Below are 14214 nucleotides of genomic sequence, written 5' to 3'. Positions count from 1 at the left end.
TGGTTCAGGAAGGCAGCTACCACCCCCTTCTCAAGTATAACTAGGGATGGGCAATAAATGCTGGCCATCGACCAGCTTCCTTAATCTCAACTCCTTCTGTCATTTAAGGCTTCCTTGCGCCACTTTTCCATCTCCATCACTATACAGTCTGATTTCAGGTAGAGGAAAATGCAGCCTCTATCTCCAGCATAAAATTTCATTTCCCAAAACATAACTGTAATCAGTTAAATCTACTCCCAGGCATTTAGCAAAGGTGCTCCTGAACCAATCATTATGAAGTCTGCAAGTTGATTCTGGGTCTAAACAATGAAATGAAGATCTCAGGCAGACAGTGCTCAGATTTTTTTTTAAATAACTTGGGCACAACAGATACAGGGACCAAAAAGGTGTATCAAAGGACCCATGGGCGAATTATATTGTTCCCTTATACTACGTATTCCCCACTCAAAGCAAGAATATGGGGTTGTTAATTTAATTTTTTTGAGGCAGAATCCAGAGACTAAAAAGAGCTACTGCGCTCTATCTTTGAGAAAATGTCCAGTACCAGGCTTTAAAACAAAGAGAGAAGCTATCTTCTGATGACTACCAATAGTTTACTGACAAACACAAGTTCAACAGTAAATCTTACCTGAGATACAGCAAGAAAGCAGCAGACAGTAATACTTGAGGGACCCTTAAAATTTAATTTTAGATATCTGAGCTTTTGGTGTACCATGTTTGGCAGGCTTAATATTGCATATCCTGGAATTGCTCGCCAGTATATTTATCTTAACTTAGAGACTAAATATTTTTTTCTAGGATGCCTTCATCAAATTCAGAGGGGGAAGGAAGAAAAATTAAAACATAGAAGATAGGAGCAGGAGTAGGTCATTCGGCCCCTCGAGCCTGCTCCGCCATTCAATGCGATCATCCAAATTCAGTACCCGGTCCCTGCTTTCTCCCCATACCCCTTGATCCCTTTAGCCTCAAGAAATATATCCAACTCCTTCTTGAATATATTTAATGAATTGGCCTCTACTGCCTTCTGTGGCAGAGAATTCCACAGGTTCACCGCTCTCTGGGTGAAGAAATTCCTCCTCATTTCTGTCCTAAATGGCTTACCCCTTATCCTTAGACTGTAACCCCTGGTTCTGAACTCCCCGACCATCGGGAACATCCTTCCTGCATCTAGTCTGTCTAGTCCTGTTAGAATTTTGTAAGTTTCAATGAGATCCCCTCTCATTCTTTTAAACTCCAGCGAGTACAAGCCCAATCGACCCAATCTCTCCTAATGCGTCATTCCTGCCATCCCAGGTATCAGTCTGGTGAATCTTCGCTGCACTCCCTCCATGGCAAGAACATCCTTCCTCAGATAAGGCGACCAAAACTGCACACAATACTCAAGGTGTGGTCTCACCAAGGCCCTGTACAACTGCAGCAAGACATCCTTGTTCCTGTACTCAAACCCAAAATTTATCACACATGCCTCATTAATTTGCCTCTTCTGTGCAGAAATCCTCTTCTGCGTCTGTTTCTGCAACAGTTGTTCGCGTTTCTTCACGTATTCCTCTGAGGTGTATGCCAGAGGATTGTGGAACTCATCGTGTCCTTCATCCATCATGTACCAGTCTCTATCTGCTTGCTACAAGAATGAGAGATGCACAACAGAACAAGTGAAAATAAACAAAGTTATGGCAGTTTTTCCAGAGAGAAATAGCACATCATTTTCAGTTTTATCTATTGCAAAGCAGCCCAAGTATTCTGAAAACGGTTCTGACTTTAATTTAACTTGTGATGCCACAAACCTGGAATGGCCTTCAGAAACATATTTAGACCTCCATCAAAACTAAATGTGCAGAATCACAAATAGAACATGATGTCTACTATGCCTCTGCAGCAACATTCATCAGCTCACCACACACCAGAAATTAAAAGTGCACTTACAGTACACAATGTTAAATTAACTTTGTATTTTGGCCCCACCACTTCTTTTCTGAGCCTCCCAGCCCCAAACCCATGCCAAGATAGCAAGCATGTGCTGGCTAAAACTGGAATATTCCGAACATGAATTTTTTTTCTTCGTTACCTTGTTTCTTACTTTAAAATATTTCAAATGCCAACTGATGGCAAGAGAAAACACTTTGAAGGACAAGGCATCCTTAATATGCTAATATTTTAATTGCAAAGCAGTGAAGACTTTTTTCTGGTGTCCTACACATGCTGATTATTACTCAAATCATTGCTAATTGCTCTAGCCGTTACGTTATTGGACAGTTGTGAAGTGTGGAGACAGAACGTGACTCTACAGGTAAGGTATTAGGTTGCTATCTCTCTCTGAAAAATATCCATTTTACCCCAGATTCTGCAGGGAAACATTCAAAGGATCTCATCTGACTAATCTGTCTGATTGTCCCTTTGTTACCTGGTCCCGAACTGCTGAACCAATTCAATATATTCTATAAAATAAAAACAGAAAATGCTGCAAATACTCAACAGGTCAGGCAGTATCTGTGGAGAGAGAAACAGAGTTAACGTTTCAGGTCGATGACCTTTCGTCGGACGGCGCTCTGACGAAAGGTCATCAACCTGAAACGTTAACTCTGTTTCTCTCTCCACAGATGCTGCCTGACCTGCTGAGTATTTCCAGCATTTTCTGTTTTAATATCTGGTCATTTATTTCACTGCTGTTTTGTGGGATCCAGCTGTGCACAAATTGTTTGCCTACATTACAACAGTGATGATACTTCAATGGCTATGAAGCGCTTTAGGACATCCTGAGGATGTGAAAGGTGCAAGTTCTTTCTTTCTTCAATCCACAATAAAATAATTTACATTATGGAATTGTATGTGAAGTGTTTTGCGACATTTCAGAGAGCTGCGATAATGTTCTATATAAAGTTCCTTTCTTCCTGTTGAAAAACAATTTATGGCATATGTATGTATCGTTTCTATTATACACCAAACAAAAGTGGGAATTCAAATGCTGGCAGTTTTAAGCATGATGCAAAAATTCTAACAGTTCTCAAAAGATAAATAGAAATGTTATATTCGTTTTCCAACTGTACTTTAAAATCGAGGAAGTTCCTTACCCTTTGATCTTCTTCCCACTGCTGTTGCTCATCTTTATTCTCAAAATAAATGCCATCTTTACCTTCCTCCCTCCTACCTGAATAGGTTGGAGATGGTTACATTTTAGTCTAAGGCAGCAATTGATCACTGTTACAGTATTAAAATTGTATTATAGCTACACTTATGTTCTTTAAGGCAAAAGTCTCAAATCCTATCACAAGTTGAATAGCTTAAACTTTCACTTAAAACTCAAATGCATTTTCTATACACTCGTTACACAAAACTTTGTATTATTTTGATACCCAAACGTTTCAGATTACTAATTCGCATGCGTTTCTAAATTAACAGTATGTTGGGCTATATTTTTCCATCCATTTCCTATGAATGGGGGAAAATCCAACCTCTAGAATGAATGGTCAGTTGTGAGTCTCTACGTTGTAAAGGTAAAGTCACTGATTACTGGAGACCGAGATACAACAAATCTGCATTTTTGAGTGTCACATTAAATAAAACATTTTAAAATTCTATTTCAGTAGCAAGAAAAATCCCCAACAAAACATGTACCTTTGCCTTTTGAAAGTCGAGGTGTTGCCCCCAAATGCCTTCTGTCATCAGCCCACTCATTGTATTTGTACGATGGTGTTGGAAGAGGTGTATCCTCTTCAAAATGGTTCCTTCTAGACCTGAAAAAAGCAAAATCCTACTTGAAAAACCAGGGATGATGACAACTAAAATCTCAGAACAATCAACAAAACAACTATCTTTTAATCATAAAGCACTTAACTGTCACAGGGAAATGTGATCTACACCCTTGCTAAATACATGAACCTGAATTGAATAAAACAAAACAAAAATTGTATGGAAATATTGGGCCGGATATTCCAATCCCTATGGGTGAGTACGCGCTGTGTACTCACCCGTAGGGACATCGGAAATGCCGGTTTCAGGCATGCACAGTGCATGCGCTGGAAACCAGCATTTCCGACCTGTTCAGATCTTCCGGCTGGAGAAGGGCCTCTGCGGGCGGAGTGTTCCGCTTTTTGGAGACCCTCCGTCTGCAGAAAACCCTTATAATTCTTGCGCCTGTAAAAGCAGACGTAAGGCCTGCTTTTACCAGGATAAGAGTTGAAAAAAAGTTTTTTTTTTGTTTTTTTTTTAAAGTTTTCACTGATTTATCATTTAAAAATACTTTTACAAAAGGTAAGTTTATTTTTAGCCCCGTAAAAAACTTTAATTAATTATTTTTTCAAAAATTTAAATTTTTGTTTAAAATTAACAGTTAACTTATTGTAATTTCAAGTCATTTTTAAAATGTGATTAAAAAAAAAATTATTTGAAGTTTTACTATGTTTTGGGGTGATCTCCATTCATATATTTGACAGGTCTTCCTGTCAAGTGTATGAAGGGAGATTCCCTTCTGTGATTGGCTCCCCATGGCCCACGTGATCCCAGGGACGCTGCAAACTGCCTGCGCCTCTGGGATACGTGGGCCCTGCGCACTTGCAGTTTGGAGAGGCCCAGGATCGGAATTGTGCGCGTCAGTAAGGGCGCAGATTTTTGCAGATCGCAGTCCTCCACTCGCGAGAGGCCTGCGATCGGAATATCTGGACCATTATATTGAGAATAAGCTGCTGCAGCAACGTTCAAAAACCATCACCTAACATTGAGCTACTTAAAACAGGGCAACTCAGGTTGCTTTATATTTTCTTTTCTCACCAACCTTCTCCCCTTCAGGCTCTACTACAGTTCCATATTCACTCTCCGGTATCTCACGCAATTGGCCATTGTTCACGAATCTGCCTCGACAAGTTCTTGAACAGTGGGGAGCATCCTTTCAGAGACACTGAAGAATCCCTACCTATACCCCGCCTGAGATCAGCTAGCTCAGCACAGTTTGGAGCATGAACCTGGGACCTACCTGCTCTATGTGCCTCAGCTACTCATTGAGCCATCATGGGGAAGTGTCGGAGTTGATTAATTTAACTATCAAGATGTTTAAATTGCTGGCTCTTGAAAAGTTATCTCCTGCCCCAAGTGGATAGCTTTAGTCAATAATCATTGCCATGGTCACTGGATGTGCCGGATGCTTCATCAACACTGCAACCCTTAACAGTAATTTTTTTTTTTAAACCCAAGAGGTCGCTCCAGGTTAGTTGGAAGAGATGCCACAATTATACTATTCTATCCATCTATTTTTAAACAGAACTCGTATTTTCTGTTCTACATTGATTTTTCACTTACCTTTCTTTATCACGCCTCTCACTGTCACGACCCGAAGAGCGATAACTTCTTTCACTCTTATCCGAATCCCTTTGCGAGGGAGGAGATGGAGACTCCCACTGAGATCGATGAGAATACTGACTTCCAATCCCACTGTCATCATCATCCCAGCTAGATCGAGAAGGAGTAAGAGCATCTATAAAACAAGGTGATTTCAACAGTGATACAACAAATTAAAATCAGGCCCCAGTCTTTCCATTCCCATTATTCTAAGCCATTACTACACCTACACACACACCTACACACACACACCTACACACACACACCTACACACACACCCTCTCTCTCTCTCTCTCTCTCTCTCTCTCTCAAGGCCTCCTATGCTGCATATATTTCCATAGGAAAGGGCTGCAGCCAAATGACTTGATCCTCGGCCTCAAACTATGCTGCTAATAAATGTGCAAGTGTGCTCCATGTGATCATGCTCTACAATTTTCACCTCCTCCTCTTTTTTTTTTTTTTTAAAAAGTAAGAGGAGAAATATTAAATAAACTAATCATAAGGCCACAAAAAGGCAAACCAAGAACTAGGGTTTATTTCTAGAAGGATAGAATTGAAAAGTAGAGAAGTTATGCTAAACTTGTATCGAACCTTGACCACACTTGGAGTACTGTGCACAGTTCTGGTCACCATATTATAATAAAAAGGATATAGAGGCACTGGAGAGGGTGCAAAAAGATTTACAAGGATACCAGAAATGTGATGTTATACCCATCAGGAAAGGATGAACAGGCTTGGTCTCTTTTCTTTTGAAAAGAGAAGGCTGAGGGGTGAACTAAATAGAGGTCTTTAAAATTATGAAAGGTTTTGATAGAGTAGATACAGCAAAACTAGAGGTCATCAATATAAGATAGTCACCAAGAAATCAAATAGGCAATTCCGTAGAACCTTCTTTACCCAGAGAGTGGAACTCGCTACCACAGGGAGTGGTTGAGGCAAATAGTATAGATGCATTTAAAGGGAAGCTGGACAAGCTTATGAGGGAGAAGGGAATAGAGGGTTATGTTGATAGAGTTAGATGAGGAAAGATGGGAGGAGGCTCGAGTGGAGCATAAATGCCGGCATGGGCTGGTTGGGCTGAACGGCCTGTTTCTGTGCTGTATATTCTATGAACCACTCCTAATGCCTTTTTCCAACCACCCTCAGGTGTGCGACACTGAATGTGGAAGTTCAGACACTAGGTTAGCTATTCAGTTATAATCAAGCTGTATGAAAATTGTACTTCCATGTACAGCAGCTATAACTGAGATGCATTTTCATTCATTCAGGATGGAGAAGAACTAAAAACAGAAAATGCTGGAAATACTCAGCAGGTCAGGCAGCATCTGTAGAGAGAGAAACAGAGTTAACGTTTCAGGTCGATGGCCCTTCGTCAGAACTGGAAAAAGTTGGAGATGGAACAGGTTTTTAAGCAAGTGTAGGGGCAGGGAGAGGGGGGAGGGGAGGAAAGAACAAAAGGGAAGGTCTGTGATAGGATGGAAGGCAGGAGAGATTAAGAGACAAAGGGGATGATAGTGCAAGGCAAAAGGAGATGGTAATGGGACAAGTTAAGAAACAAAAGATGACTCTAGATGAAGAGTAAATGGCAATGACAGAATGATCGACAGCTGCCATGTGAGAGAGAAAAAAAGATAGGGGCCGAGGTTATGGTCTGAAATTGTTGAACTCGATGTCAAGTCCAGAAGGCTGTAAAGTGCCTAATCAAAAGATGAGGTGCTGTTCCTCGAGCTTACATTGAGCTTCACTGGAACAGTGTAATAGGCCGAGGACGGAGAGGTCAGAGTGGGAGTGGAGTGGAGAATTAAAGTGACAGGCGGCCGGAAGCTCGGGGTCACGCTTACGGACTGGACAGAGGTGTTCCGCAAAGCTATCACCCAATCTGCGCTTGGTCTCCCCAATGTAGAGGAGGTTGCACCGTGAGCAGCGAATACAGTATACTAAATTGCAAGAAGTACAAGTAAATCGCTGTTTCACCTGGAAGGGGTGTTTGGGGCCCTGGACAGTGGGAAGGGAGGAGGTAAAAGGGCATGTGTTGCATCTCCTGCGTTTGCACGGGAAGGTGCCAGGTGAAGGGGAAGGGGTGTTGGGGGTGATAGAGCAGTGGACCAGGGTGTCGCGGAGGGAGTGGTCCCTTCAGAATGCTGAAAGTGGAGGCGAGGGGAAGATGTGTTTGGTGGTGGGATCACGCCAGAGGTGGTGGAGGATGATTCACTGAATGTGGAGGCTGGTGGGGTGAAAGGTGAGGACAAGGGGAACCCTATCGTGGTTCCAGGAGGGAGGGGAAGGAGTGAGAGCAGAAGTGCGGGAAATAGAACGGACACGGTCAAGGGCCATGTCAACCGCGGTAGAGGGGAATCCTTGGTTAAGGAAAAAGGAAGACATGTCGGAAGCACTAGTATGGAAGGTGGCATCGTCAGAGCAGATGCACCGGAGGCTGAGAAATTGGGAGAATGGAATAGAGTCCTTACAGGAAGCGGGGTGGGAGGAAGTGTAGTCCAGGTGGCTGTGGGAATCAGTGGGCTTATAGGGAATGTTTGTCAATAGCCTATCCCAGAGATACTTGTACTTCTTGCAATTTAGTATACTATATTCGCTGCTCACGATGCAGTCTCCTCTACATTGGGGAGGCCAAACGCAGATTGGGTGACGGCTTTGCAGAACACCTCCATTCAGTCCGGAAGGGTGACGCCGAGCTTCCAGTCGCCTGTCACTTTAATTCTCTGCTCCACTCCCACTCTGATCTCCATCCTCGGCCTCTTACACAGTTCCAATGAAGCTCAATGTAAGCTCGAGGAACAGCGCCTCATCTTTCGATTAGGCACTTTACAGCCTTCTGGACTCAACATCGAGTTCAACAATTTCAGACCATAACCTCGGCCCCTATCTTTTTTTTTCTCTCTCACATGGCAGCTGTCGATCATTCTGCCATCGCCATTTACACTTCATCTAGAGTCATATTTTGTTTCTTAACTTGTCCCATTACCATTTCTTCTTGCCTTGCACCATCATCCCTTTTGTCTCTTAATCTTTCCTGCCTTCCATCCTATCACAGACCTTCCTTTTGCTCTTTCCTCCCCACCCCCCTCTCCCTGCCCTACACTTGCTTAAAAACCTGTTATAGCTCCAACTTTTTCCAGTTCTGACGAAGGGTCATCGACCTGAAACGTTAACTCTGTTGCTCTCACTACAGATGCTGCCTGACCTGTTGAGTATTTCCAGCATTTTCTGTTTTTATTTCAGATTTCCAGCATCCGCAGTATTTTGCTTTTGGAGAAGAACTAACTTGTGCTCACCTTTTAATCTGTGCCTGGGCGTATCTGGTTCATCTTTTCTGTTGCTTCTGCTTCGATCTGAGCAATTGTCTCTGTACCCTCTCTCACTTCGCTCAGACCTGTCTCTGTCCTTGCTCCTGGAGGAACTGGACCTACTCCACTCTCGATCATCTATAAAGAACAAAGCAAATGATCTACACTGCAAGAAAGGAGTTACTTTACAATAACCAGCTATCCAACCAAGCTACAGTACATTTCTTATGTCAAGGTATATTAATCACAATTTCTACTTTATTCAGGAAGTACTGAAGATGCTCTGTGATTCTTTATTTTTGTGTATTTCTCCTTTAATGCAGCAGTAACAAGGTAGTAAAGGTGCGAAAGAGCATTAACAAGTTGAAGTAGAGAGAGGATATAGTCTACTTTTGATTTTCAAAATCATTGATTGCACTAAAAAGTGGATTATCCAATAATTAGAATTAAACAATATGAATCAGTAAAGTGAGAATTTAGTTCTCATGATTTATCAGATAATTTGAATGATGAAACTTTGAAAGAGGAATAGAATGTATATCACAATATAATGGATTTCAGATAATAAAATGGCATGTGCTACCTACCTCTCAAGCATTTCATGTTCAATCCTTAACAACCTGAAGTGTATACCATCTACACTGCATACACACCCTCAGTTATACAATTAATAGTAAAATCCGGCATTTTTCTTAATTTATGTATTTTGGTTTATTGGTCATATAGAATGTTGAAGATCTGTTGAAGACTGGGGTTTTAGCTTAAGTTCAATTTGAAGGCGAGGGTAATTTTTCTTAAGATCTTTAGTGAATAAAGATAAATGAAGGCAGGAAAAGCTGAGTGTAAGAGCAAATACAGCTGGTGGAAAAGCAGCCGTCTACAACGAGGAGGCAAACATAAAATAAAGAAGGAAAGCAACTAAAAAAAAAAAAGGAAAACAAATGAAGAAAAGCTGCTAAGTAAGGTTTGACAAACTGACCTTTGCCAATGGGGAGCTAGGGAGAAAGAGAAAGAAAGCTAATGGTGTACAAGCCGTCTAGAGGAATTCTAGCATTGCTGTCCATAAACCTCCAGTTATAAACCATTGTTGGAAAACACCATATGGACCCTACAGTAACTATATGAATCTTTATGGTATTTGAAGTCATAGCTTCTCTCTGTGCTCATATCTTTGAAGCTGTTGATGAGCAATATAACATTGTTCCAATTACATGCAGAATTGGAAAGGGTATACATGCTAAACTAAAAACTGCAATTCCAAAGAAAGCTTTGAGTGGTGAGTTCTGTAAAGATTTAAATGCCCCTTGAAAAATAATTTGTACTCTTAATAATTATATGAACTATCCAGTTACAAATAATAGTGGGCTGGGTTTTGCGGTAGAAATAACGGTGAGGCTAACAGTACTCACTGTTATTTACATGGAAATCGGACAGCAACCTCCGCACATGCGCAGTTAAATGCGGAAATCTAGAGGTTGCTGTCCAAGATGCGACGTTCCTCCAAAAGCTTCCCGAAAACGGCATCTCACCGTCTGGCTCTCCATTCAAATACATTGAACGCCGAAGTTGCTGTACTTACCTCACAGATACACACTAAACTCGCCAGAAAAAGTTAGCACTTGTCCATTCCAGTGCAAGTACCCTTTTAATGGCGTGCTAAGTCTTAATTACTGCCAAACAACCTCTCTGGCACTGAAAATTAACTTTAACAAGTGTGAAGTCTCATTCCATCAGATTTTAATTATTGTTGGAGATTTTAAAAATCATTTAAGTAAAATGATTTTTTTTTACTTTTTCTTTCTGTCTCTTATCTTTCTCTCCCTCTATTTTGCTTTCTGTACCTGATTTGACAATGAACTCAATATGTTAACTTTCACTTCCTGGTTCAGACTCTGCGCTGCTCATTAATAAATCTTCAATCTGCTTGGTTAAGGAGATACACAGTTGCTTGTATGTCCTGTAGAGGGCTCTGCGGTTTTTGGCTCTAATTTAGAGCAACTTCCAGTGCAAAACCCCATAGAAAGTATACATATGAACATACGAATTAGGAGCAGGAGTAGGCCACTTGGCCTTCGAACCTGCTCCGCCATTCAGTAAGATCATGGCTGATCTGATTACTCCACATTCCCGCCTACCCCCAACAACTTTTCACCCCCTTGCTTACCAAGAATCTATGTACCTCTGCCTTAAAAATATTCAAAGACTCTGCTTCCACCGCCCTCTGAGGAAGAGAGTTCCAAAGACTCACGACCCTCTGTGGGGAAAAAAAAATTCTCATCTCTGTCTTAAATGGGCGACCCCTTATTTTTAAACAGTGACCCCTAAGTTCTAGATTCTCCCACAAGAGGAAACATCCTCTCCACATCTACCCTGTCCAGACCCCTCAGGATCTTCTATGTTTCAATCAAGTCACCTCTTACTCTTCTAAACTCCAGCGGATACAAGCCTAGCCTATCCAACCTTTCCTCATAAGACAACCCGCCCATTCCAGGTATTAGTCTAGTAAACCTTCTCTGAACTGCTTCCAGCGCATTTACATCCTTCCTTAAATAAGGAGACCAATACTGTACACAGTACTCCAGATGTGGTCTCACCAATGCCCTGTATAGCTGAAGCATAACCTCCCTACTTTTGTATTCAATTCCCCTTGCAATAAACAATAACATTCTATTAGCTTTCCTAATTACTTGCTGTACCTGCATAGTAACCTTTTGATTCATGCACTAGGACACCCAGATCCCTCTGCATCTCAGAGCTCTGCAATCTCTCACCATTTAGATAATATGCTTTTTTATTCTTCCTGCCAAAATGGACAGTTTCACGTTTTCCCACATTATACTCCATTTGCCAGATCTTTGCCCACTCACTTAACCTATCTACATCCCTTTGTAGCCTCCTTATGTCCTCTTCACAATTTACTTTCCTACCTATCTTTGTGTCATCCGCAAATTTAGCAACCATACCTTCGGTCCCTTCATCCAAGTCATTTATATAAATTGTAAAAAGTTGAGGCCCCAGCACTGATCCCTGTGGCACACCACTCGTTACATCTTGCCAATCAAAAAATGACCCATTTATGCCTACTCTCTGTTTCCTGTTAGCTAGCTAATCTTCTATCCATGCCAATATGTTACCCCCTACACCATGAGCTTTTATTTTCCGCAATAACCTTTGATGTGGCACCTTATCAAATGCCTTTATATGGGCTAGCGTAACAAACACGCAGCAAAACCTGGCCCATTAACATCTTTTAAGATTTGATTTCAAAAATAGATTTTTCACCTCTTGTTCTATAGTTTTTATTGACATAACAGCATTATTTCAGATTAATAAAAGTTCTCAGTGAACTAGATTAGCAAATAGATAGCAGATAGCCAATGGAAAACTTTAATTGAATTTTTCTTCACTTGGAAAAATTTTACTTAGAAGTAACAAGCTATTATGGAATTTTGATTTGTTTTCTTTGAAGTGAAATCCCTCCACCTGTACAAACAGTAAAAAAATTATATACCTTACATTCCTATCATAAATAAATATTTTTTATAAGCAGTTCCAATTTAGTACCCAGTGTAACTATTACAAACTCGTGTCGACCATAGATACCTTCTTGGATTCAGTGGCATTATTCACTCCCTTAAGCAGTATGCCAGCCCTGCGAGTTTAACCCCTTGAGAGCCAAGTTTAGCTCAATAGTAGCTTTTGTAATATATATTATATCAAAGTTCCTAAGTGGCGGCATAGTCTGGAATCCCAAAATATGACAGTAATATTAGAGAAAATAATACAGAAAATCTGATGCTCCACTGTAGCTACATTTAAAGACCAATAAAAACATTAGATTTACCACGGTCCCTCTTTGACTCACGATCGCGGTCCCTGCTTCGATCCCTTTTCTTTTCCTTGTCATTGTCCTTTGAAGATGCATAAACTCCGTGTTCTCGACGATCCCGTTCTCTTTGTCGATGCCGTTCCTTAAATTCTTCGCTAACACCGCCTGTGTGCGAAGGTGTCTCTGCACCAGAAGTACGATAGTATCTGCAACATAACAGCCACTTTTTAGCAATGCACACAATTGATTGCAACATCATCTTTTGTTTAAAATTGGTAACTTAAATACTAGTCATTCAATTGTAAATTATAGAATTTTGAAATTCAAACAAGCAAAATTTAATACAAAGACTAATTTACAGTAGCCCCCTCCATATATAGAAAAATTTATATAGTCTACTTGTTAGTTTAGCTATTTTTTGTTTCAATTTTGTTTTAATTATCCAGTAGTTTGAATTATGCCATTTAAATAAAACAGAACAGCAGGCATATTTCATACAATTTCAATCAACAGCAATAATCAACTTTTGAATTAAGAGTAGATAGCATCATGCATTTCACAGTAAGATGTTAAGTACCCACCAAAGTTCACAATTTCAAATGTAGTCAATCTGAATTTGTACATATTTGTAATCACAGTACATGGGAAAAGTGGTAAGAAGCAAACAACCTATTTCTATTATACCATGTCAATCAGAAGTACAGTAAGCTATTCAAAACATCTGTAATACTCAGGTTTTACATTTGTCCACTTCTGGTAATTCAAAAAACAAAAAACTGGGAAGGTTTTTAAATGTTTCAAGAAAACCTCTTAAGATTGTGTTGTTTTAATGAATCTTCTTACTGTGGACACAACAACTTCAACAGTTTAACTTCCTCAAAAAAAGGTGCGACATTGACCTTCATTAATATCTCACAAATGATGGATTTCATAGAGGTTTCCTTGCATTCCTAATATAGGTTGAGTTGTTCAAGTTTAAGTGATTTGACCAGTAGATGACGAGAGGCTGAAAAGCCGTACTTGTTTGATGAAGTCACTTTGAAAGGAAAACTGCTTCTATCTGTCACAGTTGCTAACTTCGCAGATATGGGACACAAACATGTTTTTTGTCAAAGGTTTCAAATGAAAAAAATGAATTTTGCCCATCAGGATAAATATAGTAGAATGCAATATCAGAACATGTAATGCATCCTACAAAAACTTCCCATTGACTAACAAAAGGAATGCAAGAGCACGCGACTTTCAGAGAAGTACCCACTCAAGTCACCACTGTTACCGGATTTCTTGAATACATTTTTTAAAAATCCCATCTTCAAAATATTAAACCTAATTAGCAACTAAAGGTAGGTGACCTAAATGCTGCCTTAGTATCCCTGACCCATAATCCAATGCACTATCCCAAAATTATAACTTAGCTTGGATAGTAAATGATTATCTAGATACAGATCTTACTTTTCCATAAGGAAATATTTTTTAAAAATTCAAAAAAAAATCTCAGCTTCATCTCTCAACTTCAACAGTTAAAGGTTATCTTGCATTGCTATGGTGAATGCACTTCAAAGTAATTCATTCAATGTGAAGGACTTTGAGATGCCCTGGAAAATGTGACACGGTTCTATGTAAATACAAGTTCTTTCCTTTCTTAAAAAGAGTGGAGCAGAATATGTACAGGAAGAGCCTGGAGCAACTGATCCGTTAATGTTTCCTCTTTCTGGAAAAGTGCCTACTCTATACATTCTACAAGGTATAGCT

The 14214-nt window shown here is 40.2% G+C and overlaps 1 protein-coding gene across 3 annotated transcripts in view; it reads right to left on the bottom strand.

The window, feature by feature from the left end:
• dhx38 (DEAH (Asp-Glu-Ala-His) box polypeptide 38) overlaps positions 1-14214 on the bottom strand; it is a 95973-nt gene that overhangs the window by 72611 nt on the left and 9148 nt on the right. For 2 of the 3 annotated variants that reach the window (XM_085991727.1, XM_085991728.1), the window contains 6 exons: positions 12478-12668; positions 8622-8771; positions 5290-5464; positions 3613-3731; positions 3069-3145; positions 1466-1621 (listed from right to left, as the gene is read on the bottom strand). In XM_085991727.1, coding sequence (XP_085847853.1) covers positions 1466-1621; positions 3069-3145; positions 3613-3731; positions 5290-5464; positions 8622-8771; positions 12478-12668 — 868 coding nt within the window. The remainder of the gene's footprint in view (positions 1-1465; positions 1622-3068; positions 3146-3612; positions 3732-5289; positions 5465-8621; positions 8772-12477; positions 12669-14214) is intronic. The other variant, XM_085991729.1, reaches the window with a different exon arrangement.

The sequence above is a fragment of the Somniosus microcephalus genome, chromosome 6 (genome assembly GCF_052327205.1).
Source record: "Somniosus microcephalus isolate GS21.2 chromosome 6, FLI_Smic_1.0, whole genome shotgun sequence".
Taxonomy (NCBI): domain Eukaryota; kingdom Metazoa; phylum Chordata; class Chondrichthyes; order Squaliformes; family Somniosidae; genus Somniosus; species Somniosus microcephalus.
This window is presented reverse-complemented; position numbering and strand designations above follow the sequence as displayed.